General features: G+C 46.2%; 1 protein-coding gene across 2 annotated transcripts in view; it reads left to right on the top strand.

Moving 5' to 3' along the window:
• DRC7 (dynein regulatory complex subunit 7) overlaps positions 1-17,966 on the top strand; it is a 178,725-nt gene that overhangs the window by 125,982 nt on the left and 34,777 nt on the right. For both annotated transcript variants that reach the window (XM_029608921.1, XM_029608922.1), the window contains exons 13-14: positions 8,682-8,894; positions 17,166-17,276. In XM_029608921.1, the coding sequence (XP_029464781.1) occupies positions 8,682-8,894; positions 17,166-17,276 (324 nt within the window). The remainder of the gene's footprint in view (positions 1-8,681; positions 8,895-17,165; positions 17,277-17,966) is intronic.

The following is a 17,966-nucleotide window of genomic DNA, read 5'->3' on the forward strand; positions in this document are numbered from 1 at the left end:
CAAATCTCAGTTGGGTTCCTTTCCTTTTAAGGGAAAGCTGCTGTTTGGGGACGAGCTGGAACAGCTTATCAAGGCCTTGGGGGACAACAAGGTTTATAAGCTTCCTGAGGACAAGCCCAGAAGGTTTCGCCCCTCCAGCGCGTTCAGAGGCCGTTTCCTTGGCCAGCGCCATTTCCATGCAGGGAGGGGTTCTTCCTTTGCGCCGAGACAAACGTTGTCTCGGTTGCAAGCATGGGCGCATTCCTTTCGAGGCAGGCGGCCTCAGTGTCCAGGAGCCTCTCATGGTTTCACCCCCAACAAGACTCCACAATGAAGGGGCGCCGGCCCATTCCTCCGACCCGCAAATCGGGGGGCGGCTCTCCCTGTTTCGGGAGGAATGGGTCAAGGTAACCTCAGACCAGTGGGTTCTCGATATTATAAGTCACGGTTACGCTTTGGATTTTACTCGGCCGCTCCGCAATCTGTTTCTAGTGTCGCCTTGCGGTCCCCCAGCGAAGCAACAAGTGATTGGTCAAATGCTGTCTCGGGTGAGGGCGCTGGGAGCCGTTGTTCCAGTCCCATCAGCCGAGCATCGACCCAGTTGTTATTCCATCTACTTCGTGGTTCCCAAGAAGGAAGGCATGTATCGGCCAATCCTGGACTTGAAGCAGGTCAACTGAGCTTTGCGTGTTCCGTGGTTTTGGTTGGAGATTCTGAGATCAGTCATTGCGGCCGTCCACAAGGGCGAGTTTTTGGCCTCTTTAGATCTAATGGAGGCTTACCTGCACATAGGAATTCAGGCGCGCCATCAGAGGTTTCTAAGGTTCATGATTCTGAGGAAGCATTACCAGTTTTGCGCCCTGCTGTTCGGATTGGCGATGGCTTCAAGAGTCTTCACTAAGGTGATGGTGGTAATAGCGGCTTCCCTCCGGTGGCAAGGGATTTTAGTTCATCCCTATCTGGACGATTGGCTCATCCGTACGAAGTCGGACGCAATTTGCAAGATAGTGGTTCAGTCAGTGTTGGACCGGCTACGTTCGCTAGGCTGGATCGTCAATTTCGCCAAGAGCCACTCTATCCGATCTCATGTGGTGTCATGGGCTGAAAGCCAATGTGTTTCGCCTCAGGAAATCTGCAGAGCGGCTACTTGGAAGTCATTGCACACGTTTGCTCGACACTATCGGTTGGATGTCCGGGATGCGGCTACGGATTCTTTTGGCAGCAGTGTGCTTCAAGCGGGACTCTCTGGGTCCCACCCCATTTAAGGCAGCTTGGGTACATCCCAGCAGTCTGGACTGATCCTGGTACGTACAGGGAAAGGAAAATTGGTTCTTACCTGATAATTTTCGTTCCTGTACTACCAAGGATCAGTCCAGACGCCCGCCCAAGTATTTACAATACAGGAGAGTCCGCTTGTATTCTTTGTTGTTGCTTTCTCTTTACAGATCGTGCCACTTCAGAGTACGGGCATGCGCGTTTTTGCATAGTTTTGAGCAGGTTATTGTTTATTAAAAAAAGAAAAAACCTTTGTTGGATCTTAAGGGATTCTTTGCTTGATCTAGTCATTGGTTGTTTTAAAACAAAAATAAAATGATGCCTTGGAGGAAGAAGGTCTCATGATGGGAGAGCACCAACCAGGTGCAGCAGGAAAGGATCTTGTAGCAAGGACCTGCTCTCCAGGTGATGCATTGTCCTTTCGCACTGAGGATATCTCCCCAAGGCCTACTGCCCAGGAGGGAAGGGTTAGGTCGGCCATCATAGTTGGTGATTCGATTATTAGGAATGTAGATAGCTGGGTGGCTGGTGGACATGAGGATCACCTGGTAACATGCCTACCTGGTGCGAAGGTGGCGGACCTCACGCGTCACCTAGATAGGATTTTAGACAGTGCTGGGGAGGAGCCGGCTGTCGTGGTACATGTGGGCACCAACGACATAGGAAGAAAATGTGGGAAGGAGGTTCTGGAAGCCAAATTTAGGCTCTTAGGTAGAAAGCTTAAATCCAGAACCTCCAGGGTAGCATTCTCTGAAATTCTCCCTGTTCCACGCGCAGGTCACCAGAGGCAGGCAGAGCTCCGGAGTCTCAATGTGTGGATGAGACAATGCTGCAAGGAAGAGGGATTCAGTTTTGTTAGGAACTGGGGAACCTTTTGGGGAAGGGGGAGTCTCTTCCGAAGGGATGGGCTTCACCTTAACCAGGGTGGAACCAGACTGCTGGCGCTAACCTTTAAAAAGGACATAGAGCAGCTTTTAAACTAGAACAAAGGGGAAAGCTGACAGTCGCTCAGCAGTGCATGGTTCGGAGAGAGGTATCTTCAAAGGATACTAATGATGCATTAGAATTAGGGCATCCCGACAGTGAGGTTCCAATAATTAGAAAAATAGTCCAAGTACCTGTAACTAAAAACTCACCTGAGCTAAAATATTCTAACTTATCCATATCAATTAAAAAGCAAAATGAAAATACAAACAAAAAACAAACTTTGAAATGTTTGTATGCTAATGCCAGAAGTCTAAGAAGTAAGATGGGAGAATTAGAATGTATAGCAGTGAATGATGATACAGACTTAATTGGCATCTCAGAGACATGGTGGAAAGAGGATAACCAATGGGACAGAGCTATACCGGGGTACAAATTATATTGCAATGACAGAGAGGAGCACCCGGGAGGAGGTGTGGCGCTTTATGTCCGGGATGGCATAGAGTCCAACAGGATAAACATCCTGCATGAGACTAAATACAAAATTGAATCTTTATGGGTAGAAATCCCTTGTGTGTCGGGGAAGACTATAGTGATAGGGGTATACTACCGTCCACCTGGTCAAGATGGTGAGACGGACAGTGAAATGCTAAGAGAAATTAGGGAAGCTAACCAAATTGGTAGTGCAGTAATAATGGGAGACTTCAATTACCAACATATACAACGTGCAAGGAAATGGTAAACCAAGTCCACCTTCAAGGTTATAATACTTTTTTATTTAACTGAGTTTTTTCAATATTGTTAGTGGCAACTCCATATATCTTCAACAACAGTCATTTAAAGTCCCCCGACACGGTCCGTGTTTCGCGGTGGCTGCATCGGGAGGGACCCACAATCAATATCATCTAGAATATAAAGACAGTAAAGCTGATGGACTTGGCAAATATGGCTATACAATTTCATGCGCTCCATGATGCATATATAAGGTATGTTTGTAAGAAACTTGCTGAAATTGTATAGCCATATTTGCCAAGTCCATCAGCTTTACTGTCTTTATATTCTAGATGATATTGATTGTGGGTCCCTCCCGATGCAGCCACCGCGAAACACGGACCGTGTCGGGGGACTTTAAATGACTGTTGTTGAAGATATATGGAGTTGCCACTAACAATATTGAAAAAACTCAGTTAAATAAAAAAGTATTATAACCTTGAAGGTGGACTTGGTTTACCATTTCCTTGCACGTTGTATATGTTGATATTTACTGATGTGCAAGGTACTTTGCTTCATGCTTTTGCTTAGTAGACTTCAATTACCCCAATATTGACTGGGTAAATGTATCATCGGGACACGCTAGAGAGATAATGTTCCTGGATGGAATAAATGATAGCTTTGTGGAGCAATTGGTTCAGGAACCGACGAGAGAGGGAGCAAGTTTAGATCTAATTCTCAGTGGAGTACAGGACTTGATGAGCCTGGTAACGGTGGTGGGGCCGCTTGGCAATAGTGATCATAATATGATCAAATTTGATTTAATGACTGGAAGAGGAACAGTGTGCAAATCCAAGGCTCTCATGCTAAACATTCAAAAGGGAAACTTTGATAAAATGAGAAAAATTGTTAGAAAAAAACTGAAAGGAGCAGCTACAAAAGTAAAAAAATGTCCAAGAGGCATGGTCATTGTTAAAAAATACCATTCTAGAAGCACAGTCTAGATGCATTCCACACATTAAGAAAGGTGGAAAGAAGGCAAAACAATTACCGGCATGGTTAAAAGGGGAGGTGAAAGAAGCTATTTTAGCCAAAAGATCTTCATTCAAAAATTGGAAGAAGGATCCAACAGAAGAAAATAGGATAAAGCATAAACGTTGGCAAGTTACATGTAAGACATTGATAAGACAGGCTAAGAGAGAATTTGAAAAGAAGTTGGCTGTAGAAGCAAAAACTCACAGTAAAAACGTTTTTAAATATATCCAAAGCAGAAAGCCTGTGAGGGAGTCAGTTGGACCGTTAGATGATCGAGGGGTTAAAGGGGCACTTAGAGAAGATAAGGCCATCGCGGAAAGATTAAATGATTTCTTTGCTTCGGTGTTTACTGAAGAGGATGTTGGGGAGGTACCCGTAATGGAGAAGGTTTTCATGGGTAATGATTCAGATGGACTGAATGAAATCACGGTGAACCTAGAAGATGTGGTAGGCCTGATTGACAAATTGAAGAGTAGTAAATCACCAGGACCGGATGGTATACACCCCAGAGTTCTGAAGGAACTAAAAAATGAAATTTCAGACCTATTAGTAAAAATTTGTAAACTATCATTAAAATCATCCATTGTACCTGAAGACTGGAGGATAGCAAATGTAACACCAATATTTAAAAAGGGCTCCAGGGGCAATCCGGGAAACTACAGACCGGTTAGCCTGACATCAGTGCCAGGAAAAATAGTGGAAAGTGTTCTAAACATCAAAATCACAGAACATATAGAAAGACATGGTTTAATGGAACAAAGTCAGCATGGCTTTACCCAGGGCAAGTCTTGCCTCACAAATCTGCTTCACTTTTTTGAAGGAGTTAATAAACACTTGGATAAAGGTGAACCGGTAGATGTAGTATACTTGGATTTTCAGAAGGCGTTTGACAAAGTTGCTCATGAGAGGCTTCTAGGAAAAGTAAAAAGTCATGGGATAGGTGGCAATGTCCTTTCGTGGATTGCAAACTGGCTAAAAGACAGGAAACGAAGAGTAGGATTAAATGGACAATTTTCTCAGTGGAAGGGAGTGGACAGTGGAGTGCCTCAGGGATCTGTATTGGGACCCTTACTTTTCAATATATTTATAAATGATCTGGAAAGAAATACGACGAGTGAGATAATCAAATTTGCAGATAGCACAAAATTGTTCAGAGTAGTTAAATCACAAGCAGATTGTGATAAATTGCAGGAAGACCTTGTGAGACTGGAAAATTGGGCATCCAAATGGCAGATGAAATTTAATGTGGATAAGTGCAAGGTGATGCATATAGGGAAAAATAACCCATGCTATAATTACATAATGTTGGGTTCCATATTAGGTGCTACAACCCAAGAAAGAGATCTAGGCGTCATAGTGGATAACATATTGAAATCGTCGGTTCAGTGTGCTGCAGCAGTCAAAAAAGCAAACAGAATGTTGGGAATTATTAGAAAGGGAATGGTGAATAAAACGGAAAATGTCATAATGCCTCTGTATCGCTCCATGGTGAGATCGCACCTTGAATACTGTGTACAATTCTGGTCGCCACATTTCCAAAAAGATATAATTGCGATGGAGAAGGTACAGAGAAGGGTTACCAAAATGATAAGGGGAATGGAACAGCTCACCTATGAGGAAAGACTAAAGAGGTTAGGACTTTTCAGCTTGGAGAAGAGACGGCTGAGGGGGGATATGATAGAGATGTTTAAAATTATGAGAGGTCTAGAACGGGTAGATGTGAATCGGTTATTTACTCTTTCGGATAGTAGAAAGTCTAGGGGGCACTCCATGAAGTTAGCATGGGGCACATTTAAAACTAATCGGAGAAAGTTCTTTTTTACTCAACGCACAATTAAACTCTGGAATTTGTTGCCAGAGGATGTGGTTAGTGCAGTTAGTATAGCGGTGTTTAAAAAAGGATTGGATAAGTTCTTGGAGGAGAAGTCCATTACCTGCTATTAAGTTCACTTAGAGAATAGCCACTGCCATTAGCAATGGTAACATGGAATAGACTTAGTTTTTGGGTACTTGCCAGGTTCTTGTGGCCTGGATTGGCCACTGTTGGAAACAGGATGCTGGGCTTGATGGACCCTTGGTCTGACCCAGTATGGCATTTCTTATGTTCCTATGTTCTTATATATTTCATTCTGCTTCGAGCGGGACTCTCGGGATTATACTGAAGGATCGCAGGTGGCACACCAGTATATCTGGGGGGGTGCTTTTCAGCTTTTCTCTGACTCCATCTGCTGGAAGGGAGGCATAACCCAGCAGTCTGGACTGATCCTTGGTACTACAGGAACAAAAATTATCAGGTAAGAACCAATTTTCCTATGGAAGCTAAGGTTCAAATCCCACTGTCGCTCCTTGTGACCTTGGGCAAGTCATTTACCCTCCAGTGCCTCACTACAAACTTGGGTTTACTCACTAAGCTCAAGGGAAAAAATGCTGCAGAAGCTACAAACTGCAGTAAATAGCCCTGTTGCTTTGTGACTCCCGTGGTATTTTCCTCTTCAAACAACGCATGATGATAGTACTGGAACTGTGAGATCACCATCACACAAAGGGGCTGATGGCCCCAAGTAAGCTCCTCCCATGAAAGTAATGCCAAACCCTGGTGGTCCGCATAGACCCTCTGTCCTACCCTCCCAGCTGTCCCTGAAGGCGGCCGGTTGTGTAAATAAACATATTTCTTTTAAATATGTCACAAGCCCTGCCCCAAACCCCTCCTCTTCACATAAAAAATAAAGCTGGCTCCCCAGTCCTGTGGGTGGCACCAATTTAGAAAATGGTTGTCATTGAGCCCGGAACCTAGGGGGCACTCTGGGCCCCCACTCGACAATCAGGAAATTCTCGATAAGTAAGGGGGACCATTAGACCACCAGAGATCTTTCCTGAGAGAGATTGGGGTGGGGGGGGAGATCTAGGGAAGGGAGGCTAGGGTGGAAGTCTGCAGCTCAAAGATCTTACTATAAAAGTGGGTACTTGAAGCAACAGAATGATCAGTTCAAGGCCACAAAGTGGGAGTTGGAAAATCATTTGAATCCTAGAAGCCCATTACTCTTAACTACTAGGCTACCCTTTCTCTATGTGCTTTCCAAAGCTCATGTAATACATCTTTGGATTACTCATACAGTGGTCCTTTGATTTGGTGCTATATGTCTATCCTTTTTCTTAAATGTTCCATAGAACTTCATATTGTCCTTGAAACAAAAAAATTAAAAAACTCAATAAACTTAGAAAGGATAACTTTCAAACAACTGCGCATGGCGGCATATATATATGTATGTATCAGTGCATATATTTGCTATAGTATTTTATAATATTAACATATGATATATGTACGTTTAATAAAATATGTGTAATCCAACATACACGCATACATAGGCTTACATATGAATACATGCAATGCATTGAAACCATGTATATTAATGGACTGAACTTGCGTACTTTATCCACCTGTTTTAAATATATATGTGCGTATATTTTATGCATGAAAGTAACTAGGACTTACTTGCCTAAATGCCGATTTACATGCATGTGTTGAGAAAATTAACCAGTGTATCAATTAGTCAACCAGTTTATTCAGTTCTTATATTCAGGTCATAGAGTCCCTCCTGTTCTTCAGCCTGAACTCCTCTCTGTCCACCCAGACCTCCTACCCTATCAGTGGTATACAATAAACACATTTAATATCACTTACACCAGGAGGTCGATATTCAAACGGTTATGTTCAGTAGGCGCTAGATAGCCAAATAAGGGCAGCACTACTTAGCCAGCTAAGTTATCCGGCTAAGTAGTGATATTGAGACTTAACCGTAGAAGTTATCCGTGTAGGTTAGACCTGCTCAGTAGCTACTAATTAGTGCCAAATATGGGGTTAGCCATGCAGCTGAATGTCATGCCTGCCGGATAAGTCTATTTGGCTAACTTAGGTATCCACCTGTTTTTTTTTAATATTGATCCCCTATATAATTAGCAAGTGTAAAAACATGAATAATTTGGAAAATGGATATGTATAAGGGTCTTTTAAAATAGCAACTTAAGGGGTCGATTTTAAGACTCGTGCGTGCACGTCCATGTGCGTGCGATTCCTGGCCGATTTTATAACATGCACATGCTGGCGCACGCATGTTATGAAATCCGATGGCTGCATGCACACCTGGATTTTAAAATCTGCGCGCCCATGTCTCGTGTGTGCAGGGGGGGGGAATTTTAAAACCTACTTGTGGCGACACAATTGGCCGGTCCCCAGTTCCCTTTCACTCTGCTCCAATTAAAGAGCGAACTGGGAGGGAACTTCCCTAACCCTTCCCTTCTCCTCCCCACCTCCTAAACCTTCTCTGACTATCCCCAAATATTTTTTTTGCATATTTGCTACTGCTCTGGAGCAGAAGTAATCGAATGGTGCTGTCCAAGTCCGGCCCCAGCCTGCCCCTTTCTTTGGGCCCAGCACTTCTGTGCGTAACCCCCATAATTTACGGGCGTGGCCCTTTTAAAATCGGGCCGTAAGCGCATAACTTTGAGCTCTATTCTAGATCGCCTTTAGACTGTCCCTTTGTAACACGCATATATGTGGGCGTGTGAAAGTGAACATATATGCACATTTTTTACTTTTATAAAATATGGGATACATGAGTATAGGCTATATTTGATGTGCGCAACGTTTTGAAATTTTACCTTTAAGGTTTGAAAAAGAAAAAAGTATCACAAACTATAAAGAATCTAAGTAATTATTCATTTATGATGCTTTATTGACTACCTTGTTCCTCTGTCAGAAAATCACAGAGCGTTACCATAGGAACCGAGAAAAGCCAGTTTATGAGGATGTGGCAGAGCGGAACTTTCTGATCTTGGATGAACGAATCCAACTGACCTATCACCGTGAAGATGATCGTATTATAGCCTCCAAATGGGAGTTCTTGAAGCCCCCGATCACAGAGAAAGGGACCCCGGTGGTGCTGACACCAGACATGAGCATTGCATACCTGGTAATGGATATAGACAGCAAGAGACCTTCTAACTAGACCTGGGGAATTAAATCTTTTATATAGGGCCAATGCTTAGGTGTTTTGCTTCCTTGTGCAACCAATTACTGTGCAGCCTCCCCCTTCCATGATTCATTCAGTCTGTGTCCTAGCCCATCAAATAAAGCCCAGCACCCTTCTGCAACCTATATTTTTAAAACTGACATGCCCCCACCCCTCACCTTCGTCATATATGCAGAACACAGACAGATCCTCACCAAATACTGAATGAAGAGATCAGAAAGTATAAATAGAAACGTGCTGAAAAGAACTGAACTGGAACCCACAAGTCAGCCTCTACATGCAGTGCAAACAGGAGCATTACCATTCTTCATAAAACATTAAATAGTAAAATCAAGAAATGAAAAACATCAATCATAATAGTAAAATCATATTCATGAAAAGAATAAATATTTCAAACCAATTAATGAATAAGAATATCCAAAATTTCCCAAACACTAATAAAATATTTCAAAACATCTGATGAATAAAAAATCCAATAATTAAAAAATGTTCTATTTACCCCCCAAAAAATTAAATATTTCAAAAGAGCAGAAACATCAAATTACACCCAATAATTAAAACTAATAAGAATTTAAAAATCTCCTACTCTCCATACCTGGGATCTTTTGATTTCCAGTCACCCTGAGATCATCGTGGATTAGGGAAGGTAGGGCTGTACAATTTTATCTTCCCTCACACACACCCACAATAACACATTCATGCTCTCACACATTCTCTCTCTCACATACACAGGCTCCTTCTCCCTCACAGTTACATTATGTATGTGTGTGTGTGCCTGTGAAAGCCTATATGTGACACATAGGCTCTCACAGGCACACAAACACACACACAGGCACATTCACAGGCACAAAGGCTCTCTCACACACACAGGCTCATACAGACACACATATACACATAGGCTTTCACACATACATATGTGCTCACACAGACATAGGCTGTCACACAGACACACACACACATAGGCTCTCACACAGACACAAATGCATAGGCTTTCCCTGTACATACCCAGATCAGTCCGGACTCCTGGGGTCCTTCCTCCCTAGCAGTATATAGATAAAGAGAACATTCTGCAGGCACCGCCTCTTAACCCGGTGTGCCATCTGCATCTCCTCAGTATTTCTCTGGAGGTGGTGCAAAACCTGCTGTTCTGTACCCTAGTTAGTCGTTAAAAAACAAAACAAAAAGGAGGGGTCCTTGCGGCCTATCCTAGAGTTACAGAAAGTAAACAGGGCACTCAAGGTCCCCCGCTTCTGGATGGTAACTCTGAAGTCCCCTGCATAACGCGGGGAGTTCCTAGTGACCCTGGACCTGATGGAAGCGTATTTACACAGGGATCATCAAAAATATCTCAGGTTCATGATCCTTGGACAACATTTTCAGTTTTGCGCTCTGCCCTTCAGACTAGCTACAGCTCCTTGAACGTTCACCAAGGTCATGGTGGTGATGGCTCTCTCTCCCTCACAAACACATTATGTGTGGGTGTGCATGCATATGAGAGCTTATATGTGACACAAAGGCTCTCAGGCATACACACAAGCATACAGACTGTCACATAGACACATGCACAGGCTCTCACACAGAAACACACACACACACACACACACACAGATTCTCACACAGACACATACTCAGGCTCTCCCATAGACACACATGCACACAGGTTCTCATACAGACACACATAGGTTCTCACACATACAAGCTATCACACAGACATACACATGCACACAGGCTCTCACACAGACACATACACATGTACACAGGATCTCTCTCTCACATAGACACACACACACTTTCACACTGACTTCGGGCTGTGGTGATATGAGCTCCACCACACCCCGCGGACCTCCTCCTGACTTCGGGCCAAGATGGGATGAGCTCCACCACAACCCTGTGGGCCTCTCCCTGACTTCAGGCTGTAATGGGATGAGCTCCACCACAGCTCACTAGCCTTCCTGAGCTTGGGGGTGGAAAAGCAGTGTTACGCCCGTCGGTTGCAGACGGCTGCAACCTCTGTTGCTCACCTCCTTTTTTGCAGCTTTGACTCCGAGGGGAAGACTTGTGGCCTCTGCCAGCTATCACCAGCCTGCCCACCGTTCCTGGGCCTCCCTGGACACTGCGGACCGCCATCTTGCCCTCGGAATCCCCTAGGTGCACATGCGTGCACAGGTCAGTTTTAAGCACCAGTGGTTGGTGTTCCACCTTCACGGAGCGGAAGGATGGAGGGCTGTCATCTCCCAATTAAAAAACGAAAAAAAAACAAAAACAGGGATGGGTTCATGGGCTATAGGTATTACCAATTATTAGGCTTATTCATTTACCAATCATTAGGCTTTTCAATATTTGATAGTTAATGTGACTTTCAAGGCATACTTCACTTTCAGTGCATATCCAGCATAGCTCCCTGCTTCAACGGCAGGGGAGAAGAAAAACTAATACTTCACGCATATCTCTGCTTCAACGGCAGAGAGCTATGCTGCTGCTTACCCAACTAATCAAATTTAACATTTCACTTGGAAGCAGCTCCATCACTGCTCTCTACATTAATAAGGGGGGTGAAAGGGAAATAGAACCTAAGGTTACTAAGAGCCAAGAGAAACAGATAAGTATGAGAAAAAAGAAGTGTGAAGCTTGCTGGGCAGACTGGATGGACCGATTGGTCGTCTTCTGCCGTCATTTCTATGTTTATGTTTCTATAAGCACATCATGGCGCGAACCTTGGGGGCATCCCCTCCGGATGACGTCAGTCCTCCAGGACATTTAAGCCGGCTGGCCCTGCCTACAGAAGACTTAGCAACGAGTTCCCTCATTGCTGAATCTGCTTCGCTTGCTACGGACCTCCCGTTCCAGTTCCTGCTCCTTTGGCGTGAGACTCTGTGTATCTGCTCCTCAGGGGCCCTTCCTCGTCTCTGGCTATCCGCTCTTCGGAGGGCCTATTGCCTTGGACTATCTTTTGCTTTGATTCCCGGGACATCCCTTGGAACCTCTACTACTGTGAGTACCTCTGCTCTACGGACCACCACCGTACCATTCTTGTGTGAAACCCTCATCGGTGTACCCCACGCTGCAGACCACTACCGTGACATCTCTAGTGAGGAACCCTCACTGGTGTACCCCGTGCTGCAGCCCACTACCGTGACATCTCTACAGAGGAGCCTCACCGGTGTACCCTATGCTGCGGACAACTACTGTGACATCTCTTGTGAGGAACCCTCATCGGTGTACCCTGCGCTGCGGACCACTACCGAGACATCTCTAGTGAGGAGCCTCACCAGTGTACCCACTCTGCGGACCATTGCCGTATCTTCTGCAGAGGTATTCCCCTTGGATATACCCCACCGCACGGACTCTATGACTTTCTTCTACACTCTCCGCTTCACGGGCAATGCCTCTCTATTCTCTAATAAAGACTCTATTCCACAGCTGTGTCTGATGTCTGCTGAGACCTCGCCTCCCGACGGTGAGGCTCACAGGGCTCCTCCTTGTGGGCGGTACCATCTCTCACCTTGGCCCAGGGCCCAATAACTACTAATCCTAACAGATTGCCAAGTCCATGAACCCAGCATAGGTCTCGGCAATTCAGGCCATCCCTGGCTTGGCCCAGCGAATTACAGAGCAGCAAAAGGTATTAGAGACTTTGGCTAACACCATTAATCAATTGAGTAATCGGCTGGACTCTGTCCCAATGCCTGTCAAGTCAAGCCCTGCTTCACATGCGTCACCGTTCCGGCCTCCAGTGCTCTTGCCGGCACTCCCTCATTTTGCAGGTGACCCCTTGTTGTATAGGGGCTTCTTGAACCAGTGCAGCATGCACTTTTCTCTACAGCCTGCATATTTCCCTGACATAGTGTCCAAAACTACTTATCTCTTGTCCCTCCTGGACAGAAAAGCCTTGGCCTGGGTGTCACCCCTCTGGGAGCGAACAGATCCAATCCTCAACGACTTGCTGGGCTTCCTTGCCCTATTTCGCTCCATATTTGATAACACCGGTTGCAAGGCCATCGCCAGATCTGTGCTCCTGCATGTGCAACAAGGTGCCAGGTCCCTGACCGATTATGTCATCAAGTTTAGGATTCTTTCCTCAGAATTACATTGGGATCTGGGCTGTTTGCGTGCCATATTCTTAGAAGGTCTAAGTTCACGCATCAAGGACGAATTAGCAGCTCGAGAACTCCCTGAGGCATTAGATTCTCTCATTGACCTTTCCGGTCGCACTGATTGCCATCTGCATGAGCAATCACACGAGGCTAGGGGATCCAAGAGGATGTCTTCAGGTGTTCCACGCATTTTCCAAACACCATCCACCCAGACTGCTCCTACACCAAGCACCGAGGAAGAGGAACCGATGCAAATGGGTCACAGCCATCTATCCACAAAGGAGAAGCGCCGTCGGCAAAGATCAGGTCTTTGCCTGTATTGTGGCCATTCGGGTCATGCAGTACCCTCCTGTCCACTCTGTCCAGGATACTCCCAGGCCTAGGATCTGCCAGAGGACTCCTCTTAGGCCTGACTGCACCCTCTCCTCCGCTGACACTGCCAGTCTCAATCAACTCGGGTGCTCTGGAATTTCACACCCTGGCACTGGTGGACTCCAGAGCTGGTGGAAATTTTAATACTCAGACAACTCATGGAACACCTTCGGATCCCCACTGTCTGGACTCCTGCGCCATTGCTACTTTCTTCTATTCATGGCGAACCGTTTCCAGGCGAAGTCACCTTCTCCACAGTCCCCATCCAACTTCGCACCGGGTTACTGCACATGGAGACCATTTCTTTCTTGATCCTGGATAAGGCTATACACCCTGTGGTTCTCGGACTGCCATGGTTACAACTGCACACACCACAATTCGATTGGGGCACTCTACAATTGTCCCACTGGGGCAACTCCTGCCATGGAAAGACACTCAAGCATATGTAGAATCATGCCCCAGTTGCGCCTGGCAGAAGCCGCCAGCAGGCCACCCTTGGGGGCTCCTTCAACCTCTTCCTGCACCTAATGAGCCATGGACACATATAGCCATGCATTTCATTGTGGATTTACCTCCATCCAGTGGCAACAACACCATTTGGGTCACCTTGGACCGCTTTTCGAAGTTGGATCACTTCATAGCGTTACCTGGTCTACCTTCGGACCCAGAGTTGCGAAATTGTTCATTCGCCACGTTTTTCATCTCCACAGACTCCCAAGACACATACTCTCTGATCGAGGAGTTCAATTTACGGCGAAATTCTGGAGGTCATTATGCAAGAAATTTGACATATCCTTGGACCTCACATCAGCCTACCATCCATAGGCCAATGGACAAGATCTGGGACTCACCCATCCATAGGCCAATGGACAGACAGAGAGGACGAACTGTGCTCTAAAGAAGTTTCTCTGGGCATATGTGAACTCTCGGCAGAATGACTGGTCCGACTTACTACCTTCGTCCGAGTTTGCCTTAAACTCCCTCTACTGGATCTTTGCCCTTCCAAATAGTATACAGACGCCAGCCTCTGCCCCCTCTTCTAGTATCCCAATCTGTGTCGTAGAGATGTGAATCGTGTGATCGATCGTCTTAACGATCGATTTTGGCTGGGGGGGGGAGGGAATCTGATCGTCTCGGTTTTGTTTTTTTTTAAATCATAAATCAGGGGAGGGCGGGAAAACCGGCACACTAAAGCAACCCTAAAACCCACCCCGAACCCCCCCAAAAAGTTTTAAATTACCTGGGGTCCAGTGGGGGGGTCCCGGTGTGATCTTCCACTCTTGGGCCACGGCTGCGTTAATAGAAATGGCGCCGGCGCTACCTTTGCGCCATTTCTATTAACGCAGCCGTGGCCCGAGAGTGGAAGATCACACCGGGACCCCCCCCCCCACTGGACCCCAGGTAATTTAAAACATTTTGGGGGGGTTCGGGAGGGTGGGGGATTTATTATAAAGGGTCGGGTGGGTTTTAGGGTTGTTTTAGTGTGCCGGTTTTCCCGCCCTTCCCCTCCCCCTCCCCCGATTTACGATTTTTGACGATAAATCTGGGGAATTCCTATTGTATCGCGCCTCTAACAATTTTTGACGATTTAAAATATATCGGACGATTTTTTAAATCGTCAAAAAACGATTCACATCCCTATTGTGTCGTCTCCGTCAGCACAGGCCTCTGCACAAGAATTACACCAACTTTGGGTACACGCCAAACAACTTCTACAGCAAGCTGGTCAAAAGGCAAAGAAGTTCTACGATGCCCATCATTGGGCAGCTCCTCAGTTGAACCCTGGAGATAAAGTGTGGCTCAGCATCCGCTTTATTCATTTGAAATTACCCTCAGCTCACTTCACTCCCAGATACATCGGGCCTTTCCCCGTACTTCGCCGGCTGGGCCCGGTCACTTATAGCCTTCATCTACCCACATCGCTTAAGATCCACAACGCCTTCCACATCTCGCTATTGAAGCCACTCATCCTATCTGACTTTTCTAAGAAACCACCTGAACCTCAACCTCTGGCTGCTGAAGAGGATATAACGTATCAGGTTGAGGACATCTTGGACGTGAGGAAGCGCAGAAAGCATTGGGAGTATCTTATCTCATGGGAAGGATTTGGCCCCGAAGAGAACAGCTGGGAGCCTACAGTTAATATCCTCAATAAAGAGCTGATCAAAACAGTTCCATACTTCTCACCCAAGAAAACCAGAACCCCCGGGGAGGGGCCCTTAGAAGGGGAGTACTGTTACGCCCGTCGGTCGCAGACGGCTGCAACCTCTATTGCTCACCTCCTTTTTTGCAGCTTTGACTCTGTGGGGAAGACTTGCGGCCTCCGCCAGCTATTGCCGGCCTGCCCACCATTCCCGGACTTCCCTGGACACCGCGGACGCTGTCGACCGCCATCTTGCCCTCAGAATCCCCTAGGCGCGCACGCACACAGGTCAATTTTAAGCACGTCATGGCACGAACCTCGGGGGCGTCCCCTCCGGATGACGTCAGTCCTCCAGGACATTTAAGCCGGCTGGCCTTGCCTACCGACGACTTGGCAACGAGCTCTCATTGCTGAATCCGTTTCGCTTGCTACGGACCTCCAGTTCCTGCTCCTTTGGCATGAGATGCTCTGGGTACCCGCTCCTTGGGGGGCCCTTCCTTGTCTCTGGCTATCCGCTCCTCGGAGGGCCTATTGCCTTGGATTATCTTTTGCTTCGTTTCCCGGGACTTCCCCTGGAACCTCTACTACTGTGAGTACCTCTGCTCTACGGACCACCACCGTACCATTCTTGTGTGAAACCCTCATCGGTGTACCCCGCGCTGCGGACCACTACCGTGACATCTCTAGTGAGGAGCCTCACTGGTGTACCCCGCGCTGCGGACCACTACCCTGACATCTCTAGTGAGGAGCCTCATCGGTGTACCCCGTTCTGAGACCATTGACGTATCTTCTACAGAGGTATTCCCCTTGGGTATACCCCACCGCATGGACTCTGTGACTTTCTCCTACACTCCCCGCTTCACGGGCAGTGCCTCTCTATTCTCTAATAAAGACTCTATTCCACAGCTGTGTCTGATGGTACCACCCACAGGGAGGAGCCCTGTGAGCCTCCTGACGGTGAGGCTCACAGGGCTCCTCCCTGTGGGTGGTACCATCTCTCACCTCGGCCCAGGGCCCACATACCTACTAATCCTAACAAGCAGAAGCTGTGCATGTCCGTGGTAAAAGTTATGTGAGGGTGTGCACATATGCAGACTAAAGGGAACCTTGTGACCTCTCTATATGTTCAGTTGCTGTTGGGTTGAGCTCCACCAGTGGCCCCACAACCTCTCCTGCTGTTGCCACCCCCACCCCCCAGGTGTGCCACCCTGTGCAAATGCATGGTCTGAATATCCAGTGAAACCAGGCCTGTTTGCAAAACACTGCATAAAATCTAAAAATTAGTAAATACACAGCATCCTTAATTGACATAATTAGCATTAAAGAAACCCAGCACAGCTTCATTAAAATACTTATGGTACAAATGTTTGTATAAGCACTAAATTAGGAATAAAGGGAAAAAATGTCACAATTTTGTAAGGTTTTTTTTCAGATTTCTTTTTTCTTAATCCTTAAACCTGGTCCTAAATACAACTTGTTTCTGGAAAGCTACTATGGTAAAGAAGTCCTATAATATTCTTGCTGTTTTTTGTGGGTCTGTGCTCAATGTGCTGGATTTGAAATGTGAACCGATATACTAATTCATTCCTGTTTTGTGATCAGGTTGAGCCAGTGGAGAAGTTTAAGAAGCAGCTATTTGTGTATGAGATGCTGATGGGGCTTCTGAAGGCAGAACAGGATGCCATAGCTCGTGTGAGGGAGTCTGAGGCAGAGGTGAGTATGGTGACGTGCAGTGAAGGAAGTTCATGGCAAATGGGCCACATCAGGCAAGATTCCCATTCCCAGTCAAACAAGCATGCTAGTTATCCACTGCCATGTAAGATGGGAACCTGTTCCCATCTATATCAGGCCTAGCTAGAACAGGTGAGTCACCTCCCCTTCACTGCTACACTGAGCAAGTTGTCTGCTTCTGGCGACATCAGATGAGTTATCCATTCCCTTCCATACCATGTGGAAGAGCACTTACATTGGGCTGCAATGAAACATGCACGTTGTGGTGCTAATCTTTGAAAACAGGTAGCAAGCCTCAAATGTTCCACCCTGCACTCTGCAATCAAACTGTTGCAAGGACATAGTTAAGTAAAAGCATATCTTTATTTCATATTTAAAAGATAAACCAAGTTTGGTAGCTAGGACAACAACAAAAAGCTTAAAGACCCAGCAGTATCACTGTTGGGGCTTTTGGCTTATCCTCATTCCTTTGGCCCAGGCGTGTAGCTATGGAGCAGGGACCTTGGATGCCTTTTCCCCCCTCACATTTAGCTCAGGTGTCCTCCCTTAGTTGCAGGGTCATCACATTTGAATCAGACCTTAAAGGTGCAGCAGTTAGAGGGCCTGGAGGCATTGAAATCACTGCCAGTCCATGATCCCCTGTAACATTAAGGATAATGAACTAAAAACACC

The sequence above is a fragment of the Rhinatrema bivittatum genome, chromosome 7 (genome assembly GCF_901001135.1).
Source record: "Rhinatrema bivittatum chromosome 7, aRhiBiv1.1, whole genome shotgun sequence".
NCBI classification, from domain to species: Eukaryota; Metazoa; Chordata; class Amphibia; order Gymnophiona; family Rhinatrematidae; genus Rhinatrema; species Rhinatrema bivittatum.